Source organism: Nilaparvata lugens, chromosome X, assembly GCF_014356525.2.
Source record: "Nilaparvata lugens isolate BPH chromosome X, ASM1435652v1, whole genome shotgun sequence".
Taxonomy (NCBI): Eukaryota; Metazoa; Arthropoda; class Insecta; order Hemiptera; family Delphacidae; genus Nilaparvata; species Nilaparvata lugens.
Window position 1 is genome coordinate 25,877,977 of NC_052518.1, and position 13,849 is coordinate 25,891,825.

Sequence of the window (13,849 nt, forward strand, 5' to 3'; positions counted from 1 at the left end):
CCTAACCGGGTGGTCCGCCAACCCCCCCCCCCCAACAAATTTTTTTTAAATTTATAAGGCCTAGAAATGCTTTATTTAACTACTGGTATAAAATATTTTTCAAAAAGTCAAATTTATGGAAGAAAAAAGCTTACTTCTTTCTATTTATTAAAAATACAGAGAGTATGAAGAATAAATTACTGTATTTAACCCAATATGTATATATACATATTGATTGGTTGGCCAATGTCCCTAAATCATGGACCAATTTTGAATTTATAAGACCTAAAACGCTGTATTTAATTATGCAGTATAAAGAATATAGGCAGAAACAAATCACATTTTACTCTTTCACACTAAAATAAAATAAAAATGAGCAAAATTAATGAACTAAAAATAGCATAAAGAATATCTAATATTACTCGAAAAGCCAAATTTTCAGAAGATAAAAAGCCTAGGTCTACTTACTTAAAATACAGAGAGTATGAAGAATAAAATAATTACTGTATTTAATTCAGTTTAACTTACATACATATCCATTGATTGGCCAATGTCCTTCTCCTTATACCATTGAAAAAGTATGCCTTCTGAGTTCATTGCTGCTTATAAACTCGTTCATCACCGTGCTCAAGTGAACTTCGTCCAGGACATCACGGTGGGCGTGAAGGACTGCTAAATTGTTCAGCCGTTTCTGTCCCATTGTTGATCTCAGATACGTCTTCAGTCGACGGAGTGCACTAAAAGAGCGTTCTGCCGTTGCCGACGAAATTGGCACTACTTGAAGAAGCTTGATCACTTTAACCACTTCTGACAGCATTTTTTTAATGGCTGGCTCTTGTGAAAGATATTTCCTTACATCACGCATTGATTTCATTTTTAAATTATTTTGCCTATTAATATCGGCTAACATGTTTAGATGTATTTGCAACCTTTCAACATCCAGGTCATTTTTAAAAAAATCTTTCGACTGTTCGAAACTTGAACCTTCTTCGTTCGCCACTAACACACTCAAAAACTCTTTTTCGACCGCAACGAGCCGCGACAAGCCCGTGGACTCAAAGCGTTCTTTGATGCAAGATCGCACCGTTTCACACACCTCGATGTAGAGAGCTTTGAAGTAGTCCTTTGGGGTGTTGAAGTTATGTGGTGAGCTGGCTCCGTCGTTTTCATATCTATTTGGAACGCGCCGTTTCCTTGGAATCACAGGCTCTTCTACTTGTGAAAATTTGTTTTTTAAGCACGACTTCCAAAACTCCTCAAAGCCATCTCGCTTATCATCTAAAATGCTAATCAATCCTTTAAACATGCCTTCCACTTCAGTTACACTTAGATGAGGGCTCTGAATGTTTTCGTTAACTTCTTCTACTACGTTCATTACATGGCAATATAAATTCAAAAATAAATAAGTCCTGAACAGTATCATAGATTCAAGAAAACCCGCACATTTATAACCTGCTTCAGTTTTGTCTGTTGAGGAAAATATCTCAAAAAACTGTAGGAGATCTTCATAGTTTTTCAAAATCCTCTGTATACTTGAAGCTCGCATTGTCCATCGGGTCGGGCAAAGTGGTCGAAGATTGGCTTGATCATTTTCACTTTCGAGGCGTATGTTTCTAAATAATTGATTCTTTTGTTAGATTCCTTAACTGTATTTATTAGATCTTTGGCTAAGGCCATAACATCCCTCATGCATGGGAGGCAAGAAAGGCTGTCCTGCACTGCTAAGTTCAAACTATGGGCTGTACAGTGCACGTAGTGTGCCTGGGGCTGAATATCCAAAAGTAACTTTTGCAGGCCTTTAAATCTTCCTCTCATGTTTGCCGCTCCATCATAGCACTGTCCTCTCAATTTTTCAATAGGTAAATTAAGCCGCGCAAAAATGTCCTTAACAATTTTGAAAAGAGTTTGTGCTTCGGTATTAGGAGTCTCATATAAACCAATAAAGTCTTCATTGATTATTAAATCGTCACTTACAGTTCGAACACAAAATGACACTTGCTCATGAATCGATATATCACTTGTTTCGTCCACAATAATTGAAAAGTGTTCACTATTCTTGATTTTATCTAGCACTGAGCGCACAACAGATTTGCCCAATATATCAATTATCTCATTTTGAACGTCATGTGAGATCCATTTATACCCAGAACGCCCCAACCAGTCTTTTAACTCAGGAACGTCTTTTTTCCTAAGTTCTAGCAATTGCAAAAAATTTGAGTTAATATCTTCATGTCCTCTTATGGCCAAACCTTGCCGGCAAAGGTACTTAACTGTTGTAAAAATAATTTCAAGAGCCAAACGGGCTTTCTTCATGTCACTGTTCAATTGATCATTTAATTGAGCGGCTACACTTGGTTTTGCTAAAGATGAAAGTTTTAAAACTCCTTCCTTATGCACAGACGTATTTTCATGAGTACGAAATTTGTCCAATCCCTTTTTCCAGTTAGAAAAACCAACAGTAGTAAACGCATCTTCTTTCTTGGTAGTCAATTGGAGAAGGCCCTTGGCCTCTGCCTCTTTGCAGGTCTGACAAAAAACTTTATCCATTGTTGCGTCATATTGTAACCATTTATATTTAGTCACCCAAGACTTCTGGAACGATCTTCCTCCAATAGGCTTGTCATTAGGTTTTGTATTTTGCTGTGAAAAGCTCACGCCTGATGTTGAAGCAGTTGTTTCGACATTTGCCGGGGTTGCAGTGTCAATGCGAGGCTTCTTAGTGATGAATTTATCCATTATAGGCTACAAAAAAAATCACTAATGCAGAAGCCGACAAAATAAACACTTACTCTAAAAACACTACATACTGTGCACAATTCTAACAATTGCAGCCCTAACAACACGTCAACACATGAAATTAGGTTATACGCGAACGCGACCGTGTCATAACTCACTTGACAAGCAAGAAGCAACTAGCCAACTATCACAACTACACAACACAAGACAGACTAGAATGCAGTGTGTCCAGCCCGGGAAAAATTAAGTACTAATTATCAAAATATCCCTCGCAAAATGTACTACGGCTGGACACACTGCTAGAGTGAGTGCAGGAGCAGTGGCGCAATTTTTGGCATGAGTGTGCGGGGAGGGGTGGGTTGTTTGACTTACCGGGTCGTCGCCCTCTACGCCTTCTAGACAATAACAATAACAAGTAGACAATAACAATAACAGTGGTTCGCGTCGCAGCACAGTTCCAAATTCTTATAACTATCTATGACTCCCCTTACCCTCATGCTTCAACACTCATCTCTTTGGCTAAACTTACTCAGTTTTACATCGTATTAAGTTCGTAAAAGCACAACACAGTATGACATTGTGTTGAGAGTAATTGGTTTAGTACTGTTTAAAGAGTTTATAGTAGCGTATCACGCGATGCTTTAAACTTACAAGCAAAATGTAATTATCCTTCTCAACAAATTATTGGGGGGGCTCCGCCCCCTCAACTAAATTTTTGGGGGGGCTCGAGCCCCTTGGGCCCCATGGAGTCGGCGCCTATGAACGACATTAACAAGGATTGTAACAAACGACGGCGTGTCACGATTGGCCGTGACATAACTTTGTCACCATACACACTACACTAACTCCAGGTGAATTTCAATGGCATTTATCTTTTCCGTTAAATTGGATTACATGTAGGCCTAACTGAAAAAATAAATCATGACAGCCGCATGAAAATTCTACAGCATTGCCGCCACTTAACGTAGAAGAAAGTTGCCTGAAAATTTCAGCCTTTTCCTGTCATGTGCAGGAGAATAATAAAAAAGTGTAATTATATTCTGGAATGATCCTCGTATCTTGCTTGTTTTGTCCTAAATTTCTCTCATATAGATAGATGATATAAATAGATAGATATAAAAGTGCATTGTTCATCGAATTAATTTTCAAGAAATTGAAAGAAATAGCCTGCACTACACGGCTTGATATGTGCCCGTCAGCCGGAAATTTCAATGAAATAGAAGATAATATATCAGGCTGAAAGTGCTGGTTGCACAAAAGGTTAATTATGTTAATCTTGATTGATTCCTTGAGAACCAATCAGAAAATAGCCTTCTCTAAGAAAAGCTTTCTCTTTTGTAGGAGTTATATTATTCTATTTAGTGTAGGCCTATGGATTCTAGTCCAGTCATCGAAGGGTTATTGCTGAGGGAAGGGAAAAGTTTGGAGGACAAATTTTGACGCCCCAGCTCTATTTAGGGTACTAGGAAGGTAAACATATGAAAATTCCCTACCCCTACCCACAGTGCTAAGGGGGTGGGGTGGTTCAAAGGTAGCCTACCATTTTTGGTTTCTGGCATAAAACTCGTAAACTACCTAGGCATCTTACGGACATGACTATTCTATGTAAAATTGAAGCTTACATAATTTCCTACAATATCTACAATTTTTTCTATATATTTTCTACTACATCGAGTTGGAGGGAAATCAATGCTCTACAAATCTACGATTAGCATCCATTCCTAGCATGTATTGTTGGAGAGTTATAAGCCCTGAAAGAGCAATAATTTGAATGAAAAGATGTTATTTTAACAATTTCACACTTTCAAGATATTACTCGAAAACTGTTGAAAATATCACAAAACTCCACTGAACAAAAATTGTGGAGTATTTATCAAGCTTCATTTTTGAATAGTTAGTCATGTTGGTTGAACGCATGTTTCTCGAAAATGTGTGAGCAAAACATTAAAGTAAAGAAAATTACTTTAAAAACAAAACATTGCTGACCTACAACTTTTAAACAACCCTCGCGCCTCGCCTCATCCCCTTAGCACAAGGGGTAGAGATGGGGACTCTGAGTATATATTCATCTGCTAACTGGTCCTAACAAAGCTGTGAAGTCGAAAATTGTGTTCAAAACTTTCCCTTCAAATTTCTCTGTCAATTGGTCAATTGCAAAACTGAAGACTTCACACTCAACACTTAAGCTGCTGCAACAGTATAGTGTGGAAATGCATAAACTTGTGAAATTATAGAGCGAAATGGTCGCTCTATTATATAGGCTCATAATCAACATGGAGTTTTCTCATCGATCTGCAAAAAGTTATGATAGAATAAATACAGCAGAAAATTGGAGGAAAATGACTTTTTTTAAAAATGTCACACCATCAAGAGCGGATATCTCGAAAAGTATAAGATATATAGAAAAATGACAACCATACAAAAATTACATATATAGAAATGACAACCACAGATTACAACACTGAGCTGCACACAATAAAATATATCGCACAACAAAATGGATACAAACCCTCAATGATTGATAAACTACTATTACATAAAATTCAAAACAACAACAACAATCTGCAAAACATTGACAGCTACAATACTGACACTCACACAGCATTCGTCACTTTCACATACCACAACAGTAAAACTTACAAAATAGCAGCTTCATTCAAGAAAATGAAATACAAGATTGCATATATAGAACCACAAATTCACTCAAGAAGTTCTTGTCCCCACACAACACCCCTCAGCAACAACACAATAGACAAGGAGTTTATAAACTAAATTGTACAGATTGCAGTAAATTCTACATAGGAAAAACAGCCAGAAATTCCAACATAAGATTCAAAGAGCACACAAGAGCCATTACCCACCCTATTCCTCCCATTCCACCTTTGCAGATCCCAAGTAGCAGAAAAATATTTAAGCAATATTGTAAAAAATATTGGTACAATGTATTTACAATATTGAAAATTATTTTTTTAACATTTTATGAACATTGTTTTGAAACAAACTTAGTATATCAATAAATATTTAGAAAAAAATATTGTAAAATATTGAAACAATATTGTGGAAATACTATTGAAAAAATATTTGTATTTCACGAAAAACAATATTTTTAACATAATATTGTTTTATATTGTAAAATTAAAGTGAATGCTAGATGAGTGAAAAAATAATTTCCCTTTTTCCCTTTTCTACTGACAAATTAAAGTGAATCCATCTTTATACTGAGTGAATACATCTTTATACTGTAAAATTAAAGTGAATGCTAGATGAGTGAAAAAATAATTTCCCTTTTTCCCTTTTCTACTGACAAATTAAAGTGAATCCATCTTTATACTGAGTGAATACATCTTTATACTGTAAAATTAAAGTGAATGCTAGATGAGTGAAAAAATAATTTCCCTTTTTCCCTTTTCTACTGACAAATTAAAGTGAATCCATCTTTATACTGAGTGAATACATCTTTATACTGTAAAATTAAAGTGAATGCTAGATGAGTGAAAAAATAATTTCCCTTTTTCCCTTTTCTACTGACAAATTAAAGTGAATCCATCTTTATACTGAGTGAATACATCTTTATACTGTAAAATTAAAGTGAATGCTAGATGAGTGAAAAAATAATTTCCCTTTTTCCCTTTTCTACTGACAAATTAAAGTGAATCCATCTTTATACTGAGTGAATACATCTTTATACTGTAAAATTAAAGTGAATGCTAGATGAGTGAAAAAATAATTTCCCTTTTTCCCTTTTCTACTGACAAATTGTATGGACGGTAATAGCACAAATAGTCTTTTATATCGTTCAAATTAACTGTGCTTAGAAAAATAGCCTTTAATTGTTTCGCCAAACTATAATTTTCACTAGATGATTTCTGAATTGCACTTTCACACTCATCATACCAGTCTATGCAGTTTTTTAACCTCACTTCCAATTCGTTGTCAGCAGCTAACCACTTTGCCGGATCCATCGTTGTCGAGTAGTAAAACTATGTGTAGGCTGGCACTATTATAGAGTAATTAAACGGTCTTTCTTTGTCTGTAGACAGACAACATGTGCGAGCTTTATGCAGTCTCAGTGCATGCGAGCAATAAACACACTGTAATTCCTTTCCGTTGTAGAAGAATCCATAACGTGCAAAGTTTCTTTTCTGAGCATTCGTATACATAGGCGCCAATTTCATACTTTTCATACGAGTATTCTCGCACAAGAAATTATTTGTTTGATACATATTTTTAAACAGCAGAGAATTATAATGTTGGGCAGAGAATAAAGCACACCTTCCATCGGGTCTATACTTATGTATCTTACATGCATCATAACACCACGAAGTGGTGAAAAAGCTGAAATCGGGCTTGAGAAAGTCCTCCGGTATGCATTGTACGTTAGAATGCAATCTTCTCAAAAACTTTGCTTTCTCAGTTCCTTTTGTAAAAATTTTTTCATAACCTGCGAGGTATTCACGGATAATTGTCTCATTCCATTCCAAATCTCCATCGCTCCATTTTATTTTATGATAGTTACGTTCCAGCCATGTTACGTCGTTAAACAATTTTGTAGTCAATTCCATCTTTGGAAATGGTGATTTGAAATGAAATACAACATAATTATTGCTCTCATCGACAATAGCAAGTTCTTTCACAATAATTTGATTACAAGTTTGCTTAAACCAGTGAAGATCAACCGTAGCAATTTTCGTAGGTGTCTGCTTTTGCACTCCTTTCTGTTCCTCTTCACGTTTCTGTTCCTCCACCTCTGGCGCCCCCTCCCCCTCCTCCTCTCCCGACTTCTGGATTGGTGTACTGCTTCTCCTTGGTTCATAATAGAAATTTGTTGATTCAATATCGTAAAGTAGCGACGACTGAGCTTTGTCCAAAATATCAGAATCAAGATCACACTGGATAGAGCGAGTTTGTGGCTTGTCCACCAAAATATCAGAACACAAAGAATAGGACATGATTCCTGTTCAAAGGTAAAACTGATAATGGCTTACATTTGGTGCAGTACACACCTTATATAACCTGCAGTGATGCACTCTATCAACAAATTACTGAACTTCTTTCACCATGCTCGTGAGTGGCGTGTACTCCATCACACGATCGCTAATTAAAACACAATACGCGGAAGTATTTGCAGGTACTGCACTATTAAATTCCATTTCAATACGAACATCTGTCGATGATTTCAAATGACTTGGTTGGTGTGAACAATCTACAACAATCAGCGGTGTTGATTCACAAAACGTTTTAAAATCGATTTCTGTTCCGAGTTCGCTATTGATTGAATGATTATAATACGAGGGTGCGAAATCCAGGAACATGCGGTATAAAACCTCCTTCTTACCTAGCAGATTTTCGTATGGATAATACTCACTATTCAAATATACTTTAACATTGTAAATATTACAGCTGTCAAAATTAGATATTGATTTTTTAATTTTATTCTTTCGATCAGTTTGAAATGCAATTATAACATATTTTGGAGTATCAAAATTCGATGTTGTGCGTACTGACCAAGAATGAACAAGTGAATTTTGCAAATTTGGTAATTCACAAATTTCCCAATGGCGGAAACTTAATTTCAGTGGAGTGTCGGCATCGAGCAGTCTCAAAAATTTCAATCGCACATGATCTTCTAAAGTAATGTAGGGCATCCGCCATTGGAGCTTAGTAATTTTTACACTAACCTCTGTACCGGTTGCAGACTCGACGCAATTGAGGTCTGAGGGCGACCTCAATAATACAAGCTCTTGTTTCAAGTTTAAAATTATTCTTTGAAAATCTTCAAAAAATGGAAGGATTAATTTCAACGGCACACAGAAAGTGAATTTATTATCTGTTAGCTCATATCCTGCTCTATCAAAACCAGCTAAATGATATGTGTTTTTATCAGATGCGTTCTTCACAAGAATAGCTTTAATTGTAGAAGTTAAACCAATTAATCTTGATTTGGAAATTTGTTGACCTGCTAATTCGTATCGTATTTCATCAAAAAGGTTGCCCACTATGTTACTGCTTAATTTATAGTCTGCCGCAATGGGCGCACCAGCCGGTTGAGTTGCCTCTCCTGCTACTGTAATCGCAGGCGCTGCTGGTTTTGTACAGCTCACCGTTCCCTCAATTAATATAAATGATTTGCAAGGTAAAGTATAAACATCCAATGAATTTATTCCAATTCGAGCTTCATCAGAGTTTTTTATTTCTTGTCCTGAATAAACTGTATGTGTATGAAACTGGAATTTGGTTATGTCATTATAAAACTGAAGCTCTGTCTCCACATCCAGAATATCACTAATTGCGGCGCCTCCTGACATGTCGCCAATTAACTATAAAACCTAATCTTTCCAAAGTTCTCGCACTTTTAGCTGATAACGCCCTATTGCTTTTACTAGATGTTGACGCTATCGCGACCTTTTCTCTAATGACTTGATTATGCGTACACGTACTACGCGTACGCGGGTTGAAAATAAGATATCCCATTACTTTTGTTTTTCACGTATGTGTAGTCTAATTGTAATTGTATCTCCGCGGAAATCAATAAACGATCCGTTCTGGTCTGTTACCTTTACATTAATAGTTTGAATTCGACGTGTATTCAAAGGTACATAAATAATTGGAGAGGGTACTTCATTTATTAAATAACCGCTAGGAACCTTTGGCAAAAATTCGTAGATTATATGTTTTTCTTTTCCGTTAAAGTAACTGCCACATGCTAAATTACATTCAACAAGAATACCATCAATGCTCGATATGTTAACCAGATGTTTGGAATAATGCCATTTATTTGCTTGTAAAACTACATTATCAAAACCTAGTATCTTAGCAATCGAATCAGAACGTGTTAAATCAATAGGCTTATCAGAATAAATTTCAATCTTCATAGTATTTGCATTTGCACGTATAATAAGTCTATTCTTCTTCTCATCATAGTTCAATTTATGCTTTATAGACTTTATAATATCCTCAAGCTCATATGCACCGGTATCCAACAAGATTAACTTATCACCATATTTGAAGCTAGAATTTGTTCCTTTGTTTACATTTGCTATACTATTGTAACTACAAAAATTAATCAGACCAATTTCCCATTCACTATTTTTGTCCAATTCTATAATTTCTTGTAAATGTTCGTAAAGGTTACTTGACTTTGATCTTAACGTTATAACGACCATCTTGTGTGTTCAACACAAACACTTAATTACAACTGATTTGCAAGAAACAATAACGTGAGATGGCCACAAATATCACTATCTAATGGTTGCAAGTGATCCAAATTATAAAATATATTTACTCCATTTTCTTTTTTCCAATATTTGTCCAATTCGTATGGAGGTTGTAAATTTCCAATTGGATCAAAATACCATACATTAGAGCCTACTTTCTTATATGCAATCCAGTGTGTCCCCGGTTGGCTGTGCTTGTCCAAATTCACGATCGCATTTTCGTTTTTTAGAATTTTTTTGGGTAATGCATCTAGCATATATATTCCTCTTAAACGAATTTGTAATAAGCTAGCCCAATCCATTAAATCATAGTTACTCAATTCTCCTTCAATATTCATGGTTTTTTCTTGCTCTTCTTTGACCTCTTCTTTGTTGTTCTACGTTTCTTAACTTGAGGGAATAAACTCACACCATATGATGATGATGGTGGGGGTGGGGGTGGAATTAAAAGTCGCCCACCACTAAGCGGGGGGTACGGCTTCAAATAATACCCTTTTCCTGCTATATGTTGTTTCAACTGAGCTATAGCCTTGCGTCTAATATCATTACTATAACTTCTCCTCTCATTCTTCTTCTTCTTCTTCTTCTTTCTCAAAGAACCACCAAAGTAATTTTTAGCTTTCATTACATTCGTAACAAGGTAACTGAGACCTCTCTCGGCTAGGGGAGTTTTCGGATTTTTAAAAATTTCCCACGCTGCGTTCGCTAGAATTCTGTCAGCTTTGGCTCGATTAGAATTATCACTATTTAGTGAATATGCTATATCGTGGGCCTTACAAGCCTGGTCAAGTTTGTTTATTCCAGGATCTCCACGTGCTAATCGCTTTTCAAGTTTCGTTCCTGGTCCGCAATACTGGTAGCCAGGTGCTATTGGGATTTCAAAGGGTGTTACATCGATCAATTTATTTAAAATAGTTGAAGTAATACCTGTAGCAGTCCCTGCCGCTCCCTTAAGTACTTTCGCCGCCGAGCTTAAGAAGCCTCTCCCCCGTTTTCTTCCACTTTGCTTTCTCTTACATACCACCATTGTCATTACCTTTCAACTCAATGGTTGAACATTAACTAAAGTTAATTAATCATTACACTAACTAAAAGAAAAATGGAAATTTTCTATTAATTTGGAATAATACTTTGAATTCATCTATTCAGATTGCATTTCAAAAACAGATGGCCCCATGCGTTATCTCTTATTCTCGCTACTGCTTTTTCCTCTATTACGAAAGAGAAATCCAAAGTTCCTTTTTAATCCTGCTTTCATATACTGCCAGTTGAAGTGAATCCATATTATTCACTTTATATGTGGCTTGCACCCAACTCGAGCCTCCTGGCATGTTGCCGTTTTCCTCTATTACGAAAGCCATGTGTGTTGAGTTCCTTTTTACTTCGTCATCCGTAAAATGGCTCTTTCCGCGTAGCGGAGCACAGCATTTTACGAATGAGGAGTAAAGAGAGAATAGAGAATTGTTCTCCACTATGATCGAGCGTTCGCTACTGCTAGCAGTCAAAACAGATGGCCCCATGCGTTATCTTCTATTCTCGCTACTGCTTTTTCCTCTATTACGAAAGAGAAATCCAAAGTTCCTTTTTAATCCAGCCTTCATATACTGCCAGTTGAAGTGAATCCATTCTGCTCCTCAGCACGGCCTTGTGAAGGTCGGGAGGGCGTTGCCCGGCCTTGAGTGAGTGAGCGAGCGAGCGATGTCAGCTTGTGCGTACATCAAGCTATATATAAAAACACATTTCTTATCACTTAATGCAACTTGGAGAGTGATTGAGTGCACGTACTAGCTGGCGAGGAGGGCTATCACAATTGGACTGCATACTCCACAGAGGTCACGGCTAACATTATTGATTGTAAGTAAAACTTTTTGTTACATTCTCATATTTTTGTGAAAGTGTTGATTTTTATAATATATATTTAGTGTTACAGTTTGGTTACATTGTTTTTCCACAGCATTTTCTCACCTCACTACTCATAAGAAGTTGTGCTCTCGTGAAGGAACCTTACCTGTATCGAGAAAATCATAGCTGAGGAGCTAGCTGAGAGGAGCCTATCCGATTATTTCATTTCGTCAAATCAACACATGTAAGTTCATTTTTACTTAAATTTTCCTCTTCTCCGAGGACAATATTGTTCTCCATGTTAGATCCTTCAACAAGGAAGGATCATTTTTCAAACATGAATCTTGACAGTGTTTTCTATCATCAATGAGACATTTTAATATTCAACCAACCTAATGAATTACAATAGCAAAATTCAGGAATTTCCTTTAATTCGCATCTTCGATGTCTATCAACTATATTCTTATTTATAATATAACATACGCTTATATGTTCTGACTTCAGTTCTTCACTTTTACCAGGTTTTATAAATGTTAAATATTCCTCAAACGTTAGTCCTTCTTTTCCGAAATTATTCAATTCTAATATTGTTTTGTCAATAAGTTCGAAATAACAACATCTATATTTTTTATCGATTTTATTCGAAAAATAGTTCTTATCAAATGAAATTGAATCCATCTCCAATCTGAAATTAAACAGAATATGCTATCAATCTTGTTCTAAGCCTGTCTCATCTGAAGAATCTCGTAAAAAATTCCAGATAAGTTTATTTAATTGTTCTTTTGTTAAATGAGCATTGTTTTCTATTATAACCTTCTTAATTCTATTGATAGACTGTGTAATTATTGTCAGACTACAGTCCAAAACTTCTTTTCATCCCAATTTCATAAAATAAATTGTTCAAATAAAGGTTATGCACATGCGACTTTTCAATTCTTCACTAATTTCCACGTTGAAACAGACACATGAAACAATTGATTTTGAATTTAGAAAGATTAAGATCCGAATTGACAAAAAAGCAATAAATGAAGATCTTTGATATAATTCAATATATTATGTATATTTTGTAATTCAGTTTAATTAATGAGATACTATACTTACAAAGATTGGGCTATCAATGCTCACCTATTATGATGGAATCTAGAGCACAAATAAACATTTTTTTACAAACAGCATTAAAAAATACATAACAATTTTGAATGTTTTTCAAGGCTCATTTTTGTTATTACATTGAATTCTATGCATACCTCTCTGTTTGTGATCATGAGGTTTACCAGCATGTAATTTTCCAGTTTACTCAAAGCTTGTAATTTTTCAATTGTCTGCCTACGATTTTATTTATTTATTCGTTGATATAATTACAAATCATATGAATATGATCGGGTAGAACAACAGGCACAGTCCAAAACTATTCTGTTCCTTTAGATGAAATGTCCGAACATTTTTTCTAAAGGAACAGAATGGTATTCAAAATGTCTATCTATAATGAATTGAACGCACAAATCTGAAGTCTCCACTGATCCATCTCAGTACAGTAGCTTGATGTTGTATCAGCAAAGACAAGATCACTACTAACAGATTAGCTTGCTCTAGCTTATTATTATTATGAAAAGCACACTCTAGCGATAATTTATTGTACTTTATAATATATATTTGGTTTCATTGTTTTCACAGCATTTTCTCACCTCTCAACTCATAAGCAGTATCTACACCTGAGAGGAATCAATCATACCATAGGCTGCTATCTACACCTGTACCATAGACCGCTATCTACACCTGTACCAAAGACCGCTATCTTACCATAGACCGCTATCTACACTCGAGGAGATTCACGCACCATCAACACATGTAAGTTCATTTTTACTTAAAGTTTTCTCCTCCGAGGAGGAAAATTGTGCTCCGAGCACAGTTTTTATCCTCCGAGGACAGTGTTTGTCCTCGGAGGATAAAAAACCTTCTACATTATACTGCATGCTTGTGATTTTTTCGCCTCATCTGTATGATGAGCGTCTTTTGTCTTAGACTCATCAGCATAATATATACAAAACGGTGTATGCATTACTTTTTCAAATGGTTCA

General features: G+C 35.7%; 1 protein-coding gene and 1 long non-coding RNA gene across 2 annotated transcripts; one reads left to right on the top strand and one right to left on the bottom strand.

Moving 5' to 3' along the window:
- Window positions 1–305: 305 nt before the first annotated feature.
- On the bottom strand, window positions 306–3,472 carry LOC111055651 (zinc finger MYM-type protein 1-like). The gene has a single exon (XM_039443084.1). The coding sequence runs from the start codon at window positions 1,523–1,525 to the stop codon at window positions 542–544; it is 984 nt and encodes a 327-aa protein (XP_039299018.1). The 5' UTR covers window positions 1,526–3,472; the 3' UTR covers window positions 306–541.
- A 7,636-nt stretch (window positions 3,473–11,108) lies between these two features.
- Window positions 11,109–13,505, top strand: LOC120354928. Its single transcript, XR_005573306.1, has 3 exons — window positions 11,109–11,783; window positions 11,884–12,015; window positions 13,446–13,505. It is a non-coding gene; the product is annotated as an uncharacterized LOC120354928 (long non-coding RNA).
- The last annotated feature ends 344 nt before the right edge of the window (window positions 13,506–13,849 follow it).

Coding starts and splice junctions, on each gene's coding strand:
- LOC111055651 (XM_039443084.1), bottom strand. CDS start 1,525: ATGCGAGCTTCAAGTATACAGAGGATTTTGAAAAACTATGAAGATCTC.